Here is a 23683-nt window from a genome sequence, read left to right on the forward strand (position 1 = left end):
AGGCAGTTCTACACTGTCCTATAGGGTCGCTATGAGTCAAAGGCAGTTCTACACTGTCCTATAGGGTTGCTATGAGTAAGAGGCAGTTCTATACTGTCCTATAGGGTAGCTATGAGTCAAAGGAAGTTCTACACTGTCCTATAGGGTTGCTATAAGTCAGAGGCAATTCTACACTGTCCTATAAGGTTGCTATGAGTCAGAATTGCCTCTCTGGCAGTGAGTTTTTTTTTTCTGGTACAATTCTAACCACTACTTATATGTGAACATCATTCCTTCTAAACCTTTTTCTATTATTTTTGTTTCTAATACATTAGAATACTATTTTAAGCCCTAAGCAATTTATAGCATTATTTTATAAAACGTTTTCTCATTTAATTCCATGTTATTTTTACAGTGCATGAAAAAAATATCTGCTGCGAACATTTATAGAATGATTACATTACACTCGCTATTTTTTTATCTGCCTTATTTTTCCACTTAACACTTAAGGACACAACAGTTTAATTAGTATCTTATTTTCATTTTTAAGAAAAAGTTAAGGCTCCTGGAACTTCATGCCTTCACAATCTCTCCCTTCATTCTGACGTTGCTTATGGGTCCAGTTATGTGAATTTGTGCTTTCTTTACATTGAACTCTAGCCCTTGTTCAAAGTGCAGTCCATTGTGACCTTTACCAGCCAGTGCTTCGATCCTTTCCGCTTCCAACAAACAAGGTGTGTCATCTGAATATTGCAGGCTGTCAATACAGCTTTCTGCAATCCTCATGCCACATCTTCTTCACGTAGCCCAGCTTCTCACATTATTTGCTCAGCCTATAAATTAAGTGTCATGGCTGTCAGTGGGGGAACAAGTCTCATGGCTGTTAATGGGGGAGCCCTGGTGGCATAGTGGTTACGTGGTGGGCTGATAACTGCATGGTCAGCAGTTTGAAACCACCAGCAGCTCCACAGGAAAAAGAGATTCTCTACTCTCCGAAACAGGGACAGCCTTGGAAACCCACAGGAGCAGTTCAACCCTGTCCTACAGGGTTGCTATGAGTCGGAATGACTGGGCAACAGTACGGTGGTTGGGTTGGTCTGGTCTGCTCTCATCTGGTTTGGTTTGGTTTGGTTTGGTTTGGCTGTCGACAGTCACTCCCAACCAGTGCCAGATTGGAATCAACAACCTAGGAGTGAAATATTCACTTTCCTAGTAAACCTACAGAACTATGCATCTGTTGTCGCAACAGATGTTTTCCTTCAAACGCTCCTAATAATATATGTTAAGAAAGGAGTAGAATATATGTTAAGCAAAATGCCATGCTTTAAAGGACTGCGGTTTAATAGCACTGCCCTATAGAGTCATGTTAATATTATTTAATAGCTCACCTACTATTGCTTGCTTAGCCAACTCCTGGGTGCCGTGTACTCAATGGTACTTTATTTCTTGTGCACAGAAAGCTGTGCTTATAGTATTGAAACATGATTTGTTTTAGTGTGATGTTGAATCAAGACTCTATTGCGTTGATTATATTGTTGGAATTCTCTACTAAAGCTTAAAAATATTGAATACACACACTGCCATCATTAAAATCTTAGCAGTCACGCAAACGGTTGGCCAAAGTTGTCAATTATAAGCCATGTGTTATGAAAAAATTATATGAGAAGACTATAAGCACATTTCATGATATTCCTGTATTTCCAATAGTTGGATAAACTCGTCTACATAGTCTTGGGGATTGAGTGTTCTGGATGATAAAATTCCAGTAGATAGTTAGCGCCTATACATACATATATAACAAATAATATTATATACTTTAAAAGAGACCACTGAATCTCATCCTTTTCTCGTTCATCAGCATATTATTTTAAGCACAGGTTATTATTTCACATAAAATAGGAGGAAGTACTAATTTTTTACCACTGTGGATGAGGAAGCAAACTGAATCATTTCATCTACACCCCCTCTCCCTACTTCACCTCTTCCTCCACCCCCAACCGAATTATGACCTAGATTTATTTTTGTCTATATAACTATTTCCACATCTAGATAATCTTTGACGATGTTGCAGTCTTTGGAAACACTTCCTTGCATTTAGACTCTTTCCCAGTCTAATTATAATTATGAATTACAGTGATTTTTTTATATCAAATTGCCATACCTCCTGGTTTATTCACTTCCCCTTTCTCTGAGGTATCATGTTAGTGGAATCTAACTGTGTTAGTTTTACACATTGAATATATTGTTCTCTAAGGCGCTGAAGCATCAAGACAATGGATTAAATCAGAAATGCTAAATGTTCAGAGGGGAAAGGTAGAGTTAAGAACCACTGTTCATAAGAGCTGTGAGAGCCCCCAGTCAAACGATCTTTTAATTTAAAAGAAAAGAACCACTTTTGCCCAGCACCTAGTCCCAAACTCCTAATTTTTATTGACCGGCTCTGTCAACTCGACTCTTACCTTGGTCTTTTCCAGCTTCATCAATGTGTTGAAATTCCTTCAGGGTTTGGAGGTTACAGAACCTCTCCCTGCAGTGCTGAATGACTTTCCTGGATCCGTTCTTGATGAGATAGTCCATGAGCGTAAGGGACTTGTACACGTGGCGCCAGTTCTTCCCGTGGTCGTTGAGTCTGTGCCAGAGCATATTCATGATCTCAGTCAGAGAAATTGTGTTGAAAGTCAGGTCGCTGATATCCAGCATCAGAGAGCTCGATGGGCCCCAAGGGTCATTCGAGGTGGCTTCCCTGACTTTTATTTCGGCATCTGAGTAATTTTTCACGAAGTTTTTCACTTGTCTCTTGAATGCCATAGGTGAAACTGCTTGGAAGGTGGGAAGAGAGGTGAGAGCAGTGGGGTAAGAGATTACGTGTCAGGTTTATAACGCACTGGACGGGTCACTGGCCCTCGGACCTGCTCTTCTCAAATACGAACGATTCATATCCATGCTGACAAAGTACTGATTTCCTGCCAAGGTAAGCATAAGAATAGGTAAGTTCGGTGGTTAAAAAAAAAATGTTTGTAGATTTCAAGTCAGTCTGAAAATTTTTTAAAATCTAGGTTTTGTTTCTAAATTAGCCCTGAATTTACAACAGCCAAAATTGAGGGTACCATATAAATTTTACTAGAATGGGTAGGGGGAAATTCCTCATACATGATCAGCCCATATTATTTAAGGAAATAAAGATGGCATTTCTAGTGCTAACAAATTCCATGGAAAATACCATTCAACCTCTTTGGCCTAAATGGCGATGATTTAAACCCATCACACAGACAGTGGGCCAAAGAGGGTAAGAAACTAGTACTGTGCTCTGACATTTTATGTTGAAGACCCATTGCCGTATACAAAACATTATGCTCTGAAGTAATTTAAATGATGGTGAAAACTAACTCTTAGATTCATCAGGAAAGCCTATGATTGCATTCTTGGCAGAACTAAAGACATTAGACTCGGATCTAATGGTCTGCTTTCTTGTTTGTCTGGTTTCTTTGCAGGTCGGTGGGCTCCACAGTTAACTCAGGGGCATTGTGGGCCAACATTTTAGTCTACTGAGTTCAGGCCAGGGAGTTTGAGGAAAAGGCTAAGCTACTTTCTCTACTCAGCTTCAGAAAAGGCAGTCTTTGTTTATGATCAAGTGTCAACAGTAAGATTCAATGACCAGATTTCCCTACAACTTGGATTGTCTGTCAGCTCTCTAAACCAGCGTACAAAGAGAGGCCTATTTAGATTGATATGTTGCAACTTAAAAGGTGTACACAGCCCCAAGCCATAAATGCTTGTGAACCATCAATTGACAGGGCACCTGAAATCATTCCCTGTTACTGGCCATGAAGGTGGCTCATATCGTTGGCAGTTTCCCTAGTGGTCCACCATGGATGGCCATCGGGATGGTGCACTGACTTGGTTCAAGGCCTGACCATCACCGAGGCCTGAGGCAGCCTGGACCATGTAGAGTCAAACTTAACTAGAGAGGGTGCACACATACAAAGAAAACAGGATTAAGATCTCTAAGAATGTATTGATCATTTTTAGTTTCCTTTCTCTCTTTGGCCTTTTTATTCCCTGGCTCAGGTTTGATTAATTTCCCTGGATATTTGTAATGAAGACATAAATTCTCAGAAGGTTCGTTTGTTTTTGAGAAAAACTAGAAAGGGGTAATTGTTTTGTGTTTTGTTCTGGCTTTTTTTTTTAACATACAACGCACCCTCAAATGAGCAAGATAGAAAATGTATCTGTTTAATTAAGATTTCTCAGAAATTGCCTCTCCTCAGAAAGACAGAAGTGGTATCCTTACTGAACTTTCATTTCCTCTCGTTTCCTCTTCAAATTCCGGCATTTTTGCCCGACTCGCTCCTGTGGCGAAAGCCTGATTCATAATGTGTTTCAATAAGCTATTAAAACTTTCAAGCATGAGTGTTTTCTTTTTCTATTGTCCTTTTTCCCCTCTACTGAACTCACTCAATGCAGAAATGTACTGTGACATTGAATTTGAACAACAAATATTGATTGGCTTCCTCACAAGTCTATTACTAAAAAATCCTGTTAGAATCACAACTTGCTGAAATTGAATAGTCATTAAAACTTTTTTTTTTTTTTTGCTTTTTTGGGTAGATTCCTATCTCTATTTTAAAAAGACAAGTCTAAGTTTTAGGCTTTCCTGTATTTTCTAATCTGCATTTTTAAAAATTTTTAAATGTGTTTTTGTCCATTAATTTTTTTGTTTCAGAAAAAACACACCAAAATAATAGCTTTGTACTCAATATAGTAATTTAAAATGGATCTGCTTGACACCATACCTAAATTGGACACATTTCCAATCAGAGAAACTGGATTCTATGAAGAACATGGCACCGGGATCAGAGGAAGGTTTATTAACAACCTGAGATCTGCAGATGACACAACCTTGCTCCCTGAAAGTGAGGGGAACTTGAAGCCCTTGCTAATGAAGATCAAAGATTGCAAGCCTCAGGATGGATTACAACTTAATGTAGAAAGAAGACCTAAATCCTCACAACTGGACCAATAGATCACATCACGCTAAATGGAAAGAAGATTGAAGTTGTCAAAGATTTCGTCTTACTTGGATCCATAATCAATGGTCATAGAAGCAGCAGCCAAGCGATCAAAGGACATTTCATTGGGTAAATCTGCTGCACAAAGCCTCTTTAAAGCATTGAAAAGCAAGGATGCTACTTTGAGGACTAAGGTGCGCCTGATCCAAGCAATTGTAAATTCGCTCATAGGCATGTGAAAGTTTGGCACTGAATAAAAAAGACCAAAGAAGAATCAAAGAATAATACATAATAATGTTCCGTAGAGGCAAGGACGGTGAGACTTTATCTAATATACTTTAGACATGTTATCAGGAGAGACCAGTCTCTGGAGAAGGGTATCATGCTTGATAAAGTAGACGAGCAGCCAAAAAGAGGAAGGCGCTGGACAAGATGAAATGATACTGTGGCTGCAACAGCGGGTTCAAGCATAAGAACAATTGCGAGGATGCTGCAGGACGGGGTGGTGCTTCGTTCTGTTGTACATATGGTTGTTATGAGACTCCAACGTGCCTAGTAACAATAACAAGCACTTCTCCAAAACTCCACACCTGTTGTCTTCAAGTCCACTCTGATTTATAGCAAACCTACAGAAATTCTGATGACACAGCAAGTTAATCAGAGGGTCAGTGGTTCGAGTCCACTAAGTGTTCCTTGAGAGAAAGCTGTGGCAGTCTGCTTCTAGAAACATTGACAGCTTCAGAACCCCGAGGAGCTATTCGATTTGGCCCCATAAGGTCACTGTGATTTGGAGCAAGCTTACTGAACAGAGTAGAATTGCCCAAGATTTCCAAGGCTAGAAATCTTTATGGAAGCAGATTGTCATATCTTACTCCTGCAGAACCACTGGTAGGTTTGAAACGACCTTGCAGTGAGCAGCTGAACGTTTCACCATTGCATCACTGGGCTCCAACCAGGAACCTAGCACTTAGTAAATACACAAGAAATGTGTGTTGAGTGAATGACAGAATAATTGAATGATCTGCCTTGGGCTAGAACCTACATTAACTCTACAGCTTTGGATTATAAATATGACGTTAAAAAATACATAACCTAGTTCTTAAAATTGTCAAGCAAAACTCTGGCACTGTGAGCAAATATTTTCAAATCAATCAAGAAATACTTCTGGAGTGCCTATCATTTATACAGCGCTTAAAGGGTATTAAAAATATATTAAAACATTCCTACATGCAAAATGCTTACAGCTTGGTTAAGGCGCTCTCTCTCTTAGAAATTTCAAAGTAAACAAATGAGGAGAACTCTTAGTTTTCTTTTACGATGTGTCCACTTCCAGAATGCCTGGGTAAGGCTGTTTTCTCACCCTTTCCCTGGCCCGCTTATATCCTTTGCCTTACCTGAATCGTAGCAGGAAATCATGTAAACTAGCAAGTAACATTAAACTACTGGTCCATAATCACTCATCCAAACCTCTTGGGGCCAGATGAGGTGTTGATTTCAAATCATTTGGGATTTTTGAAAGGCGATGCAGTATCACAGATGATACGATACCCATAGCAAGATGTGATGTAGCTCTACAAACATATTAACATATCTGCAGTCCAACATGTCAATATTCCCATCAAGTGGAATAGAGCAAAACCAACAGTGACCTCTCTTTCCTAACTGAAGCTTAGCACGTGTTTTGCTGTCAAATTATATATGTTAGGCAAAACCTCTTTTGGCTTTCAAAACTTTCTGTTCAGAATCAAGGATAAGGAATTGAGTTGAATTGACTTATCTGTAGATGTGGGCAATAGCACCCATGGCATTAAGGGTCTGGAGGTTTAGAGCTGGTGCTATAAGAAGACAGCCCTTGAGTTGGTATGAGTTCTACCCATCACCATGAGGAAGACTCCGGTAAATCAGGAGGAAATAAGCTCTAGCCAAGATTGTTACTGGTGAACAATGATAGGGAAAGTCGTGGCATTGAGAGATATTACTGCTTTGATGGACCGAACACTGCAAGGGGCAGAGAAACCAACTCTTTGGAGCCTGAACTGTGTGCTCATTCGTTCATTCAGTCAGTAATTTTCAAGAGATCACCGTGTGACAGGCCCAGTTCCAAGAAATGAGGAAACAGGTGCATAAAACGGTCTCCCCCACTACCATAAATGGTGACTTCCATTGACTGCTTGCTTTGTGCTCACAGTCTTATTTGGGGCCTTCCTGTACTTCTTGTCAATCTTTAATTATGATTCCAAAGGCATGGATTGGAAGTCCTGTTCTACCACTTTCCAATTAGGGCTTAATTTCTCTGAGTCTGGGTCCTCTCAGCTGCAGTATAAGGAATAAATCACCAGATGGGGTGATAAGGTAGATTGGGGGGGGGGGCAGGAAGATTCTCAGTGAGGTGGGTTGACACAGTGACTTCACAGTGCCTTCAAACATGGCAATAACTGTAAGGACGGCATGGGACCAGCACTTCATTCTCTTGCACACAGGGTAGCTGTGGGTCAGAACTGGCACCTAACAACAGGGCAGTTGAGAGGAGGAAATGAGGTGCCTGAGGAAAGCATTTTGAAATTGAGTGATAAGGATCGGGGAGACTCAACTACTGACAACTATATCCTTCGGTGGCATCCATTTCCTCACTGCACCAATCATCTCGGGCTGACTACTGTGTGCCAAGCACTGGGCCACGTGAATGAATCAGAACAAGGTGGGGGCCTGACTGCGCAGGCGCTGCTGGAAGGCGAGAGGCGTGATGGCGTCACACCGCAGGGCCTTCTCGCCGCACCCGGACTGAGTCCTATAACCCCCTCCTGCCGGGTCCCGGCCGCATCGGCTTGGATGTGAACGGGAGTTACAGGCTCCTCTCTATTCCTACCATCGGATACCGTCTTTACCTGAGGATTAACTCCTGGGACGGCAGTTGTCGGGGCCTTTTCCCACTCAAATTCAAACCCCCGAGCATCCCTAGTTAGCCCTCCAACCAGGTCTGGCTCCTCCCCGCTTCCGCTTCCTCATTTCCGGTCCGTGACTTCCGGTCCCTCCTTGCTCTGGCGCTAGTTGCTCCCCCTCGCTTCCTGTCCACCTTTCTTCTGGCGCTAGCCCCTCCCAGGGCTTCAGAATGAGATGGATTGAGTAGGACCACTCAAGCATCTAATGTAGAGTAGATTCCCACTCATAGCAACCCCGTAGAGCACCCAAGGGATGGAAGGAAAAGTCTTTCTTTCACCATCTATTAAGCTGTGGCTCTGCCCCAATTCTTCCCATGAATAACTTTTTTTTTTTACAATTTGTGTGACGTGTTATTTTAACCTACTAGGAATGCCACCCGCAGATGATTTCCACCTCAAAGGGCAAAGAATGTAATAGAAGTTCTGGAGATCAAAAGAGCATGGGCAGTGATGGGTGTCTCCAAAAACCGCCTGGGGTACCACTGACAGCTAGTCATTGATATATACGACAGATCCTCAGTGAGCACCCACTATGTACCAGGGATCCCGCCAAGTGCTGCGGAACCAGAGATAAAACAAAAGCCCCCCGTGAGTTTACAGGCCAGTGGAGGTGACAGACATTGTCAAAGAGTGGTGACACAGTATGTGTCATATAATAATAGAGTAGAGAGCATCTAATTCTGCTCTGGAGTGTTTAAGGGCAGGCTTCACAGAAGAGCTCACATCTGAATTGAACCTTCAAGAATGACAAGGGAACTCATTGAATAAACAAAGTGAAGGAGGACACTGCAAAAGACATACCATGCGTCAAGACATGAAAGTTAAGCAAGGACTTTTGCTGTTACTGGACCAGCAGAGGGAGGTGAATTGGTAGCGGGAAGTCACATCATGAAGGACCTTGTACATGACTTTAGCCAGTAGATGATGAAGAGGTATTGAATGTACAGTCAAACCTATCTTTTGTAGTACGCTAGTGAGTGAGTTGAACATTGACTAGAATGGGGAGACGTTGAGAATAAGGAAACACTGAGTAGACTGTTTCTATGGTTCAGGCATGAATATAACATGAATTGGTTGATCTTACTACTTCAATTAGTATTAACATAATAGCCCACATTATTGATGCTCACATATGAATAAGTAAGTACAATGTCAAGTGCTATGAAGTATGAAAAAGGGGACCTTTGAACTATTACTTAGTTGGATCTAGTGGAAGGGTGACGGGAGTAGCCAAAGGGAAACTGAAAAGGCGGCCTAGAAACACATTTTTCAGAGCTTTGAATACCATGCAAAATGTCTGGACTTGATTCTACAAAGCAGTGGGGAACAAACAACAAATATTTTAGACATTGAGTTATCGTTTATGAAACTTTAAATATGCACAGCTTATGTACAACTTATGAACTCTGGCAATGGGCATAATGATCCTATTTTACATATGACAAAGTTGAGGTTGAGGAATATGCATTTATTCTTTATTATATTGTTGAGCATTTGTATGATGGGGCTTCAAAAGGGTTATGGGAAAATTCCATTATCATTCTACTCCATTTTTTTCATACATTTTAACCCCCTAATATGTGCTAGATGCTATGTTAGTCTAATAGAAAAAAAAAACAGAAATAAGCTCATTGTAATCTAACAGCCTCTCACCATACTAATTCAGTCTGTATAATGAGCAAATCATCAGAGAAGCCAGATTATATGAAGAAGAGTGCAATATCAGGATTGGAGGGAGGCTTATTAACAACATGAGATATGCAGATGACACAACCTTGCTTGCTGAGAGTGAGGAGAACATGAAGCCCTTGCTGGTGAAGATTAAGGATTGCAGCCTTCAGTATGGATTACAATGCAATATAAAAAGGACCAAAATCCTCACAACTGGACCAATAGGTCACTTCATGATAAATGGAGAAATGGTTGAAGTTGTCAAGAATTTTGTCTTCTTGGATCCACAATCAATGCTCATGGAAGCAGCAGTCAAGAAATCAAAAGATGTCATGCATTAGATAAATCTGCTGCGCATGACCTCTTTGGAGTATTGAAGAGCAAGGATGTTACTTTGAAGACTAAGGTTTGTGTGATCATATGCATGTGAAAGTTGGCCATTAAATAAAGAAGACTGACAAAGGATCGGTGGGTTTGAATTGTGGGGCTGGAGAAGAATATTGAAAATACAGTCCATGGACTGCTAAAAGGACAAACTGATCTGTCCTCAATGAAGTACAGCCTTAGAGGCAAGGATGACAAGACTTTGCCTTACATACTTTGGACATAGTGTCAGGAGAGACCAGTCCCTGGAGAAGGTCATCCTACTCAGTAAAAAGAGGAAGACCCTCGTCGAGATGGATGGACACAGTGGCTTCAACAATGGGTTGAAACTGAGGAACGATTGTAAGGATGACGCAGGACCAGGTGTCATTTTGTTCTGTTGTGCACAGGGTTGCCTTGAGTCAGAACTGACTCGATGGCACCTAACAGCAACAACAATGTGACATTATCAGTGTCATGAGAAAAGTAAGCATAGGATGTCATGGGAGCTAAAGAGGGCCTTGTCTAAATCTGTCTCGTCAAGGAAGATTTCTTGGAAGAGGTAACCTTGAGGTGAGTTTGTAAGAAGTAGGTTATGTTGGTTATCTGGGGAAAGTCAACCTGCAAGTGACTGAGCTGAAACTTGAGCTCAAGGCTCTTGAATCCAAATTCTATGCTCTTTCCCAGTCTCTGGACTTCTCTTGGGTCCTTGATGTTGAGTTCCTTTGTTTTCAGGGAGCACAAGATTATCTGCTGTAAGAGGGACAGTCAAAAGGTCTTACCATAAAATTATAGAAACTTGTATTTATAACATCAAGAGATGAAGCGACTGTTTCTGAAAATATCGTTCATTCATGTCAACATTTTCATTTCTCTAAGCTTCCCTCAAAATTTTTGTGCATTTCCATTTGTACCATATGATGCAGACAGGTTGGGCATCCCCAAGGGACTCAATTTGTGGTTAAATTTCTCGGAGACTTTAGGAGCAAAAAGGAGTATGAAGGGGCAAGATCGGAGCTGGAGGGTGACTGGGGTAAGGCTTCACAATGAAATTCTCATAAAGCAGCCTCTTGGACCCTTGAAGAATAGGTAGGTATGTTGTCCTAACAGGAAAAAAAAAATTCCTCAGTGAGAATTTCCTGGCCTTTTTCTCACTTTTGCAGTTTTCATTTTCCTAAAACTTCTTCGCAATAAGACCTGTGTCCTTCAAGAAATTATATGATTGCTCTATGACTTTTAATAAAAATCAACCAAGATCACCCCTTTGTTGTCGTTGTTGTTAAGTGCCATCGAGTTGGTTCTGACCCTTATCAACCTGTGCACAATAGAAGCAAACGCTTCCTCACAGTTCTTCCTAGGGTTGAGCCCATTGTTGTAGCTGCTGTGTTAGTCCATCTCCTTGTGGGTCTTCCTCTTCTTTTAAAATTTTTTTTATTTGGCGTCCCATCGCCATTGAGTCGCCCTCTCTGCTTTGACTTTAACTGTCCCAATAGATCAGCTTGAAATCCACTGGTTGGATTGAAACTCTTTTGAAGTCATCCTCCTGAGTCTAAGAAAAGTGTCTTACTGACCTAAGTTGTCTGCAGCCATCCACTGCTCACAGAGACACGTTTAGGCATGTCTGGTGTGAAACACACGTTCACGGACAAACGGGAAGCCTAGTAAAAATACTTTTTCACTGACCCTTGTATTTTCCTAAGGTCAGAGATTCTAATTTTTGATTCTTTAACCCATTCATTTTCTCGTTTGAGAATGAGTATCTGGGTGCTGTTTGAAAAATAGATTCGAAGTTAAGTAGAGGCGCCGGTTGAAGTCTGTTCTAACGGTTCAGGCAATGAGGATGAAAGGCAAAGCGAAAGCAGAAGAAATGTGCACACTCTTCTCTGATCACTCTCTCTCTCTCTCTTTCAGATATACTCTTTCATGGATTATTAAAGGGTCAGAAAGGAGTGGACTCGGTTCCAAAACCATGTGAGTTCGGGAGAAAGAAGTGTCTATCGTGACCAAGTTTCTTTCTGAAGCAACTGTGTAAATGGTTTTCGCTTTTCACCAGAATCAGGAGCAGTCAGAGGGCAGGCTTGCCAGGGAGGATGATGGGTTCTATTTTAAGCGTTTTGAAGGTGAGGATCCTGCAGGAAAACCAAGTGGAGATGCCCAGGGGCAGGTGAATCGGGTGAGCTAGAACAGAGGAGATGGCTCTGGGCTGCAGGGTAGTCGCACATGAAATATGAGTGAAGAGGAAGGTGGAAGATGAGACTAGGGCAAAATCAAAGACTGTAATCCCAGTGGGGGTAGAGCCACCTGCAGCAAGGGTGGGGGGAGCTGGTTAGGCTTGTTATTGTAAGGTGCCCTCCATTATAAGAGGACAAAACACTGCCTGGTTCTGTGCCACCCTCACAATTACTGTTTTGTGCGCCTGGTGTTGCAGCAGCTACTGTGTCGCTCCACCTCACGGAGAGACTTCTTTTCATTGACCCTTCATTTTGTCGAGTATGATATCCTTCCGCGGCTGACGCTTCCCGATAACACGTCCAACGTACGAGAGACAAGCTTTGTCCAGCCTTGCTTCTGGGGATCATTCCGGCTGTACTTTCTCCAAGACAGATTCGGTTGCTGTCTGGCAGTGCACTGTGCTTTCAATATTCTTTGCCAACGCCAGCATTCAAACGCACCAGTTCTCTAGTCTGCCTTACTCCTGGACCAGATTTCCACCTGCCTACAAGGCAATTGGAAACATCATGGCTTGGGTCAGGAGTACCTTAGTCTTCAAAGGGACATCTTTGCTTCTTTACAGATTTCTAGGGTAGCAAATTTGTTCAATCCAATGCTGCGTTGTATTCCTTGACTGCTGCTTCCATGGGCAGGGATTGTGAATCCAAGCAAGATGAGATTCTTGACAACGTCCATCTTTTCTCCATTGATCATGATGTTAGTGCCTGCTGGTCCCCTTGGGAGGACTTGGGGCTTGTTTAAACCGAGTTGAAATCTATATGGAAGGCTGCAGTCCTTGATCTTCATCAGCAAGTGCTTTAAGTTCTCCTTGCTTTCAGCAAGTAAGATTGTGCCACCTGCCTGTCACATTAATAAACCTTACTCCAATCATGAACATTTTTCTTCATCTATCCAGCTTCTTAGATCATTTGTTTTGCATGCATATTAAGTAAGTATGGAGAGGACACAACCTTGACACATCTGGTAGAATGTTTGCCTCTTAGTCCATGAATAGGTTCTGCATGAACACGATTAAGCAATCTGGAATTTCTATACTTCTCACTGTCATCCATAGTATCTGCTCCTGCCAAGAGCCATCCGATGTCAGCTATGACACCCCTCCTTCCGCACACCCTTCTGAACCCAGCTTGCATGTCTGGCATCTACTTGTTGATATACTGCTGAATTGTTGGATTGTCTTCAGCAGACTTTGACTGCATGTGACAATCATGATGTTACTCGGGAATTTCCATAGCCTGTTGGGTCATCGTCCTTTGGGATGGGCACGGATATGAATCTCTTGCAGTTGGTTTGCTAATTTATATGAAGTGCTTCCGTGTTGCATCGATTTTTTGAAACATTTCCATTGGTATTCCATCGACTCATGAAAATTGTTTTTCACTAATAGCTTCAGTAAAACTGGAGTCTCTTTCATCAATACCATTGATTCTTGACCATGTGCTATCCCTCAAAATGGCTGAATGTTGACCAAGAATCCTTCAGTAGTGCCATTTAAGGCTTGATTTCTCCCTTCAGTTCTTTCAGCTTGAGATAAGTTGAACGTGTTCTTCCTGTGTGGTTTCCTAGCTTCAGGTAAGCCTTAGCGAAAGCATAAAGCATTACCAGCCTAGGTCATTTGGCTATAATGACTATTTTATGTAACCGGGCTTCTTTGTGTCTGACTTCTTCCACTTAGCAGAATATCTCCACAGTCTGTCCACAGTGTTGCATGTATCAGAACTGCATTCCTTTTGATGATTAGATAGTGTTTAATTGTATGGGTTTCCCACATTTTGTGGATGTCCATCAAAGGACATTTGATTGTTTCCATCTTTTAGCTTCTATGAATGCATTTCTATGAATATTCATGTAAAAGTTTTCCCTTAAACATCTGGTTTCAGTTCTCTTGGCTGTAGGTATAGGCTAGAAGTGGAATTACTAGGTCATACGATAAGTCTATGTTTAACTTCTTCGGGAACTATCAAAGTGTTCCTCAGCAGCTGGACCATTTTACAGCCCCACTAACAATACTAGTGGACCGGGCAGTGTTTCGTTCTGTTGTGCTTGGGTCGGAGCCGACTCAATGTCCCCTAACAACAGGAACAGCTAGCGGCACACATGGATCCAGTCTCTCAACACCCTTGGAAGCACGTGTTATTTTCTGTTGTTGTTACCGTAACCCTCATAGGTGTAAAGCGGTATTTCGTTGTGGTTTGGAGTTGCATTTTTCTAATGACTAATGACATGGAGCCCTGTCGTCTTTTTCTGGGCTTTCTCGAATGTTCTTTGATCACCCAGCATACGACAGCAGCCCCCACCCCATGCACGTTCCCTACAGCTCATTCCTGCTTTTACTGGTTTCCCGGGTAGCCCCGGTGGCATCGAGCGCATTCACGCGGCTGCTAACTGCAAGACGAGCAGAGCAAAAACACCAGCCGTGTGCAGTAGAAAGCAAAGGCTCTCTGCTCCCATCAAGAGTTACAGTCTTGGAAACCCACAAGGGCTTTGACTCCGACCCACAGGGTCACTGTGAGTTGGAATCAGAGAAAGGCAGTCTTCTGACATACTTCTTAATTCTTCCTCGAGCCCAGCGGGTTCTCAACCTGTAGGTCGTGACCCCTTTGGGGGGGGTTGAACAACCCTTTCACAGGGGTCACCCGATTCATAACAGTAGCAAAATTACAGTGATGAAGTAGCAACGAAAATAATTTTGTGGTTGGAGGGGTCACCACAACGTGAGGAACTGTGTGAAAGGGTCGCCGCATTAGGAAGGCTGAGAACCACTGCTCTAGCAAAATGTAAAATGTGTGAGGTCGGGGCTAGGTTTTGTTAACTGATACACCCCCAGCACTTAAATAGGCATACTTCATAGTAGGTGTTTGAAATGTATTTGTTGCGCCATTGAAAGGCTGAATCCATACAACCGAATAAAAGGCATGCATGTTATCACACGGTTCAATAAACTATAATCGTGTTGCTGCTCATGTGCTTTAGTGCCATTTTGAAGTCCTTAAGTCCTTACTTTAACAACTCCCTCTCAAAAGGAATTGATAAGAACCCTTGAACACGTGTTTTCTAATGTTGCCACTGTCGACAGCTCCAGGTATGTATCCATTCCCTTTTTCTACGTGTGCCCCGATGGCGAGGAGTGGCGTGTTGGTGAGCTTATATAAAGGCCTTTCCATTCCATTTTTCCACCAACTTGAAGGCCCTCATACTCTTAGGGTAAGGAACCCTAGTGGGCAGTCGTTAGACACTCAGCTTCAAATCAAAATATCGTTGGTTTGGGTCCACCAGCCAGCGTCTATGAAGCCCACAGTCTTAGCAACTGCTGGACATTTCGACTCTGTCCCGCGGAGTCTCTGAGTCCGAATGGGCTGCAGGGTAACAGGCCTGGATGTGAGTGTCCTTGAGCTTTGCCGTTGTACTAGTTCAAGATTCAGTGACAAAACAGTTACGAAATAAACCACTAAACAAGACTCGCCTCCCTCCCAATGCACTCTATAATGTGGCAACCAATTATTACCCACCCACTTCAGAACTACCTTCTCTTTGAGGTTTTTTTGGTTTGTTTGTTCATTTTTGTTTTTCTTTTTTTGGTTAAATATATTTTTAAATTTTATTATTTATCGTTTTATTAGGGGCTCATACAACTCTTATCACAATCCATACATATATCAATTGTGTAAAGCACATGTGTACATTCATTGCCCTCATCATTCTCAAAACATTTGCTCTCCACCTAAGCCCCTGGCATCAGTTCCTCATTTTTCCCTCCCTCCCCACTCCTCCTTCCTCATGAACCCTTAATAATTTATAAATTATTATTTTGTCATATCTTACACTGTCTGACGTCTCCCTTCACCCACATTTCTGTTGTTCATCCCCCAGGGAGAAGGTCACATGTAGATCCTTGTAATCGATTCCCACTCTCCAACTCATCCTCTTTCCACCCACCTGATATCGCCACTCATACCACTGGTCCTGAAGGGATCATCTGTCCTGGGTTCCCTGTGTTTCCAGTTCCTGTCTGTATCAGTGTGCATCTCTGGTCGAGCTATATGTTCGGTTTGCTTTCGTTGCTGTTCTGCTCTCTGCTCCACACGTGTCAGCAGAAAAGTTATAGTTTGTTCCTTAGGGGTGGGTAGTACTCAAAGAAAAAATGACCTTCCTCACAAGAGTCCAAGCTGAAGCCACCATGACCTCTCCTGTAGAGCACTTGTCCACATTTCTCAACATCCACCCCGTACCCCAGTGATGAACTTGGAGGAACTCACTGTTGAACAGCTTCAGACTCACTGTCTTGTGTGTCAAGAATAAGGACTGTAGCCCAAGAATTTTAGTGTTCTGAAATCTTGACAATGGAGGGGAGAGGGGGTTCAAGGTCATGGTGCCCCTTAGACCATGAAGGCTGGAAAACTCTTGAGAATTATGTTGAGATATTACTGTCTTAAAAATAGTCATATATTTCATCCTTTGTTTGCTCATTTGTTGTTTGGTTGGTTGGTTTGAGATGAACTTACTTGTCACTAAAGATTACAAGTCCATTTCAATATTACTTTTCTTTTATTTTTAAGCCGCTCAAACCACTATTTAGGTTTGAGGGATAAGGAATTGGGCAGGGGGATTTTTGGTTTTTAAAGAAACGTATTTATAGATCTATGTGCCTATAGTTATAGATTTATAGTATTAAGGTGGCAGAAGGACATTGGGCCTCTACTCAAGTCCTCCCTCAATGCAAGAATACTTTCTTTTATTAAATTGGCATTCTATGATGCTCACCCTCCCAACACAACCGCTGAAGACAAAGCGGGTAAACAAGCAAATGTGGTGAAGAAAGCTGATGGTGTCCAGCTATCAAAAGAGATAGTGTCTGGGGTCTTAAAGGCTTGAAGGCAAACAAGCGGCCATCTAGCAGAGAAGCAACAAAGCCCACATGGAAGAAGCACACCAGCCTGTGCGATCACGAGGTGTCGAAGGGATCAGGTATAAGACATCATGAGAACAAAAAATTCTTACCAGAGTAAATGAAGGGGGAAGTGCAGAGTGGAGACACAAAGCCCATTTGTCGGCCACTGGAGATCCCCTCGCAGAGGGGTCTAGGGGAGGAGATAAGTCAGTCAGGGTGCGATGTAGCACCGATGAAGAATACAGCTTTCCTCTAGTTCCTAAATGCTTCTTCCCTCCCTCCCCCAACTATCATGATCCGAATTCTCCCTTGCAAGTCTGGATAGAGCAGAGGATGTACACTGGTGCAGATAGGAGCTGGAAGCACAGGGAATCCAGGGCGGATGATACCTTCAGGACCAGGGGTGTGAGTGGCAATACTGGGAGGGTAGAGGGAGAGTGGGTTGGAAGGAAGGAACCGATTACAAGGATCTACATGTGACCTCCTTCCTGGGGGACGGACAACAGAAAAGGAGGTGAAGGGAGACGTCGGACAGGGCAAGATATGACAAAATAATAATTTATAAATTATCAAGGACTCATGAGGGAGGGGAGAGCAGGGAGGGAGGGGGGGAAAAGAGGACAGGACCTGATGCAAAGGGCTTAAATGGAGAGCAAATGCATTGAGAATGATGAGGGCAATGAATGTACAAATGTGCTTTACACAAGTGATGTATGTATGGATTGTGATAAGTGTTGTATGAGCCCCTAATAAAACGTTTTCTTTAAAAGAAACATACTATTTATACCTTTATATAGCCTATCTCAGGAAATAAAATCGACAACAATATCCTATTAAATCCTCCATATATGTGGGGTTTTTCCACCCTGTTGATTCCTCCCTTCTTCCTGTTTCTACCTCCTTAAAACGTTATCAAGTGAACATAGTGGGGACCCTGTTAATCTTGTATTTAAGAAAACTCAATAAACTAGCATTAATAAGAACTCTGTTATTAAGGAGTTAGGAGTAGCAACTTCCTTTAACTCATTCAACAAATATTTACTAAGCACCTACGACAATACGACCAAGGTACTCTGATGCTGATGGTCTTACACGGACTCTTCTTTTCTAGCTCAATGAAAATATGCATCAGTTATAGTCAAGGACATTCTTCTGATAAATGTCGACCTTGAGTAAGGTTTGATTATAAAAGGGCTCATAGAAGAGACTTCCTGTGCATATTGCAGAATACGTTTAAATTCTGGAACCCCCAACTGGAACTTAGACAGCAACCTTTCTTCTTAGCCTAAAAGATTAAGCCCGTGGACATTCTTGTTAGCTGAGACTTTCTTCTTTATCTTCTGCCCTAAAATTCTGAATAGTGCCATTGACCAAGTCGTAGCACAGTCTCTCATTCTGTACAAAAGGTGCAATGTTGATTATCCATTTTCTAACAAGAGCAAAAAGAGAGGAAGAGGCCTTCACAAGTTGGTATGAGGTGCGGCAAGTGCGGGGAGCAGAGAGGAACTTAAAGAAGAAAACGAGTTATAATTGTGAAAGTAAGAACGAAGGGACTTGAAGGTGACAGAAGGTTTAGATCAATGAGGTATTTTAAGTCCCAGAAATCTTTTACTCGAACCTGCTCAAGAGAAAGCCAAGTTCCAGAAATTCAAGTATCTTGTCCAAGTTCATGCCTAACTACGGCAAAACCGAGGTTGGATAGGTCTCATGCCAGCCCCGGAATTTTCTCCTTCTCCCGCTCCCTCTCCAACTTGTCTTTTCTTTTTCTTAAGAGTGGTATTTATGGCAAACTGCAATAAGAAAGCATTTCCTCGGGCATGTGGACATTGTGAGTGTTGCAGGAAGGTATTAAATAAACACCTGCTCTTACCCCCAAAAAGCTAATGCATCTAGATGATGAGAAAGAGAAAGACAGCCGTCTTCCTCCAGATCCTCAGCAGGCTGCCAATGGAGCCTACCTTGGATTTGAAATGTTCTTATGTGAACATGAGAGCTCAGGGGAGAGTCTGGTAAAACTGAAAGCAAGCATAAAGAAGCAAAAGTGCTTCTGTGAACCTCCTGCATTTTCGTTCAACTCTGGCAGCAGAAAGACAAAACCACATAATCTAAGGCTCACACCCAACTCTCTGAAGCATCGTATCTGTTAGTTCCTGTGTGGTTTGCCTACTGACTGCAGGGCTGACTGGGGGTAGCTCAGGGGAGGGCATAAGAGGCAAGAAAGAGGAGGCACTATTAATGGGTCTGGGAGCTGGGCCCTTCTCTTAGTGTGGTACTTTGGAGCGAGTTCAAGGTGGAACACAGTCCCTTGATGTTTGGATTCATCTTCCTTCTTGCAAGAGAGGCTCCGGTTAGCTCGGTGTCAGGGTCAAGACAGAGACACAACCTCTTTTCATCCAAAAGGTATGTCATTATTACATCATGTGCACATGCTAGAAATCTCAAGACATTTTATAATTTGCAGGACATTCTCTCTGCTTCTAATCTAAACCGGCTGAGTCTTGGGGGCCCTCAAATTGATCTACATTTGGGTCCATCAGCTGAAGTCTCTGAATCTTTGGCTATAATGATGCTGGGTGTGTGTGTGATCGAATTGCACTTATATCAAATGAATGGAGAGCAGACATGTTCCTTAGCCAGTCCATTAACACAGCAATTCCACTCATTGGACTTTGGGGTCACAAGTGAAATTCCACTTCACCATCGTCAGTATTTAATCCACGTGGGAGAGCCGAGGAGGGGTGGATGCTAAGAAGCTGTGCATGAGCGTGGGTGGTCCGAAGTCAGAATTTCTCTCTTGAGTTGCATCTCTGCTCCTGTCAGGGTTTCTCTCCGACGAACGCCAATTTGGTTTCCTGTACAGAAAGAAAACTTCCTCTCCCAATACCCATGGAGAGGGTTTTCTGTATCTTTGTCTCTTTACTCGTGGCTAGACTGTGCCCCTAAGACTATTTCCCGCGTAGATGCCCAGTCTGAAGCTAACCCTATCTGTGTCTGAGCATTTGACGTGAATGCACCCATGAAAGATATCACTGACGGAAAAACATTGTACTTACATGCCTGGAATTTGGCCTGGTTATTATATATCAGTGATCATTGTATATTTTATCATCTATAAATAATCGTGTCATGTGACTTGATTTGCACATTACTGAATATACACAGCCTCAGCGGGATTAGAAGAGGAATGTTTGGGATCTAAAAAGCCATTGGGAAAGACGGCATGCGTTAGGTTCTCCGAAGGTGGGAAAACTCAGGCCTTAGACTCTTGTTGTCGACATTCACTTTATCGTATAGTTTGATCCTTGAATACGTTCTTCTGTCCCTCTGTTGTTGGTTCCAGAAAGAAGAGTTGCTATTAACTGATGCTCTTTCAATAACCCAGTGTTGTGTGTCAAACTTCATATTTACAAACCATGATCCTCTTTATAAAAGGATCCCCGATTAAATGAAGATCCCTGCATAGAGAGAACGATCTAAGTGCACTGAAAATGAATTGCGGGTTTTAAAAAAAAAGTATTATTATTGTTTGTACCCTTTGCAAGACCTTTTTGTGCTGGGGGAAGAAATGAGGCAGCCCTAGATCATGTGGAAACACTGCTTTTTTAGAGTGAATTTTGAGCATCTCCTGTGTAGTACACTGTAATCTTCTTCTTCCTAAATTGGAATAGGCTTGGTCTTTTAAAAAATGGCTTTGCTGAAGCCGAGGGGAAGCAGTTGATAGACCTTTTCAATGTGAAGAAATCTCTCTGTTGCTAATATAATAACCTTTTGAATACCTCCCACATCTCAGTTATGCCCCGATGAAAGTTTCCCTTTTTTTTTTTTTGTTTCAATTGTTCTAGATGTAGCTTCTAGGGATATTGTAAGACTAAATGAGTTAACATAATAAGTAAGATATGAAATGCCCGGGGAGAAAGGCAATATGAAAATGCAAGATACTATCATTATTAATTATTTCTTGGAACCTTGATCATTTTCTTTCTGTCTCCTCAACAAAATGTATCTCGCCTACTGCCTGAAACCATCTCTTGCCACGATTGCCTTCCTGAAGCGTTGAAAATGATCCGAGTTCCCCCTGCTTGTTGATTCCCAGCTCCTGCTGGAAAGGCTGCTCCTGATGTGTAGGATTCCTGCCCCAGCTTGAGCAGGAGGGATTGACCTGTTGTGCTGGATCCACACTAATCTCTAACTGTCCCCAGAATGTGTCACTGAGAATGGTTCCATTGAGATTTCTGAATTGCATAAGTAACTACTGCTGTTCGGGATTGTTCTTAGGGACGGATTCTTCATTTCGATGCTCCCACGTGATCAACTCCAAACAGCTTCAAGAATCTCCTTACTTTACTTGAACCCAGAGATAAGGGGTTCGTCACCCCTCTTCTTTTTTTTTTTTTCAATAGAAGCTAAATGTCTGGTAAAGAATGATGGCAACATAGTACAAATCGCCTGATACAATTGATGTATGGATTATAATAAGAGCTATAGGAACCACCAATAAAATGATCTTTTAATAATTAAAAAAAAAGAGGGCACTTGGAGAAGGGGCCTGGGGGGCCGGCTGGGTCCTTGGGGTGTAAGTGTCCTGGGTCATCTCTGACAGGGTGCTGAGGGAGGGGCACAGCAGAGGCAGGTCTGTACCAGCTCGAAGCGGTGGGGGCCCTGTCCACCCTTCCAGAAGCATCCTTGGTCTGGGCAGGGGGACTAATCCTGGATGGGAGTCTGCACGCAGCCCTGCTCCCAGGCTCCTCTGGGGGCCAAGGATCAAGACTGCAGGTCGCCCCTCTTCTTGATTCACCTACCATGACCTGCAAAGGAGCCGCACAACTTCATGAGCCTCTGCCTGGTTTGGGTTATTTTTCGTTTGTTGGGCCACGTTAGCATTCTCAGGAAAACTGAGCCTTGCTTAACAAATAAGCATGTGACGAGAATTTACTGAGCATTTACCATGCGCCAGGCCCTGAGTTAGGCATTAGGTTCTCTCCAACGGTGTTAATTTTAGATTTCAATAAGCTTGAGCCTATAAGAATTAAGTAAAATTTGTGTTCACATTTTCTTTTCAAATGTGCGGACAACTCATTCAGAGAACTAATAGAAACCAGAGCAAATACATCCATGTTCTCAAGAAAAACATGACAGGTAGCCTGTGGAGAAAATGTCCAAACATAAAGAAATGTCCAAGTATCAGCAGCACAATGGATCCTAAGCACAACCGTGGCGAATGGTTTGCCATGGTGCCTTATCTGTGGGTTTTTTCCTTGAACCGGTTGTACCACCACCACCCCGAAGATGAACAATAACTCCTTAACATATCTCCTGTCTAGCCCATATTTAACTTCTGTCGTGTCCCCCCACTGCCTTTTACTCTTTTCTTTTTTAAAAAATTAACAGCTGCTCAGGAAAACAGGCTGCATCTGAGGTTTCCACCTCTTTGACACTGATTTTGTTTTTTAAGTTATCGTGTCGCATATCCCACCTTCTGGATTGGTGCTGCTGCCTGGCAGTCATGTAATGTATAACCTCTAGCCCCTGTATTTCCATAAACTCCAAGTGAGGGTCACAGGTAGGAGCAGATGGATAAGGGGGGGGGGTGTTTTTTTTTTTGTTTTTTTTTTACAAGATGGAACCACTTACAGGAGTGGCCCTTGCTATTTGTGATGGTAACATCTGAGCGTGGCTCCCAGCAATACTCTAGCTCCCTTACTCCGAGATCACTCTATTGTAAAGGACTCTTCTTCCCTGTGGCAATTTGCTAGAAAAGTGTGGCGGTGGGATAACTCGGAGACCCTGGGGCAATATCCTATTCCCCAACAAAGTCTGACCCAGTGGTTTTAGGTGATCACCGTTGCCTGAATTGATCGTTTATTGGTGGGGGGAGGGCATGTGTATTTTTAATACACTTTGACGAAGGATTAGATGTGCCACTTCATCATGGTCACCATCAGCAGCAAATACACCCTGAGGGCCCACATGCAGGTAATAGTCATAATAATAGACAACATTCACAGCGTGATTGCTGGGGACCCAGATGGGCTTGGTAGGAAGGAGCTTAGTGCTCCATCTACTCATATTACTCCATGTTCCGTTTCTCTGCTCTCACACTAGCGTAATATCGTGGCAATCTGATCAGACCATTTTGAAGATTCAATCAACAATACATGTGAAGTCCCTAAAACAGGCTCTATGTCATTAGTATTGGTCAAGGACTATTCCAACACGTAGAAGCTATTAGCTCATTTATTTCTTGTCATGATCTAATGGTCAAAGGCTGATGTGTCTCTGTGGCACAAATGAGGACAACAGTGTACAGGGAGGTTGTGGTCGAAGGCACTGGACTAATGTGTGATGGTTCGGGGTTTGAACCCACGTCACTTGATTCCAGAACATTCTCTCTGAGGCCATGGAGCGCAATGAAAATCGTTGAACGGAATACACACACCCCTCATATTTCAATGTATTGAAAATCTGTGAGCGTTGCTACCAACATGCACTTAGGTTTCAGTCATCCGAATAAGACTAGCATCCCATGAAACATAGATCAGTCTACTTATTACAGCGACGCAGTGTAAGGCTCTGAGCAAGAAACTTTAAACTTAAAAGATCAT

The 23683-nt window shown here is 42.5% G+C and overlaps 1 protein-coding gene across 1 annotated transcript in view; it reads right to left on the reverse strand.

Annotated features, from left to right (window-relative positions):
• The window catches only part of ENTHD1 (ENTH domain containing 1), a 177883-nt gene extending 175096 nt beyond the window's left edge, over positions 1–2787 (reverse strand). Inside the window, exon 1 of the mRNA XM_075552620.1 lies at positions 2439–2787. Within this exon, the coding sequence (XP_075408735.1) occupies positions 2439–2787 (349 nt within the window). The remainder of the gene's footprint in view (positions 1–2438) is intronic.
• Positions 2788–23683: the final 20896 nt, after the last annotated feature.

The sequence above is a fragment of the Tenrec ecaudatus genome, chromosome 6, assembly GCF_050624435.1.
Source record: "Tenrec ecaudatus isolate mTenEca1 chromosome 6, mTenEca1.hap1, whole genome shotgun sequence".
NCBI classification, from domain to species: domain Eukaryota; kingdom Metazoa; phylum Chordata; class Mammalia; order Afrosoricida; family Tenrecidae; genus Tenrec; species Tenrec ecaudatus.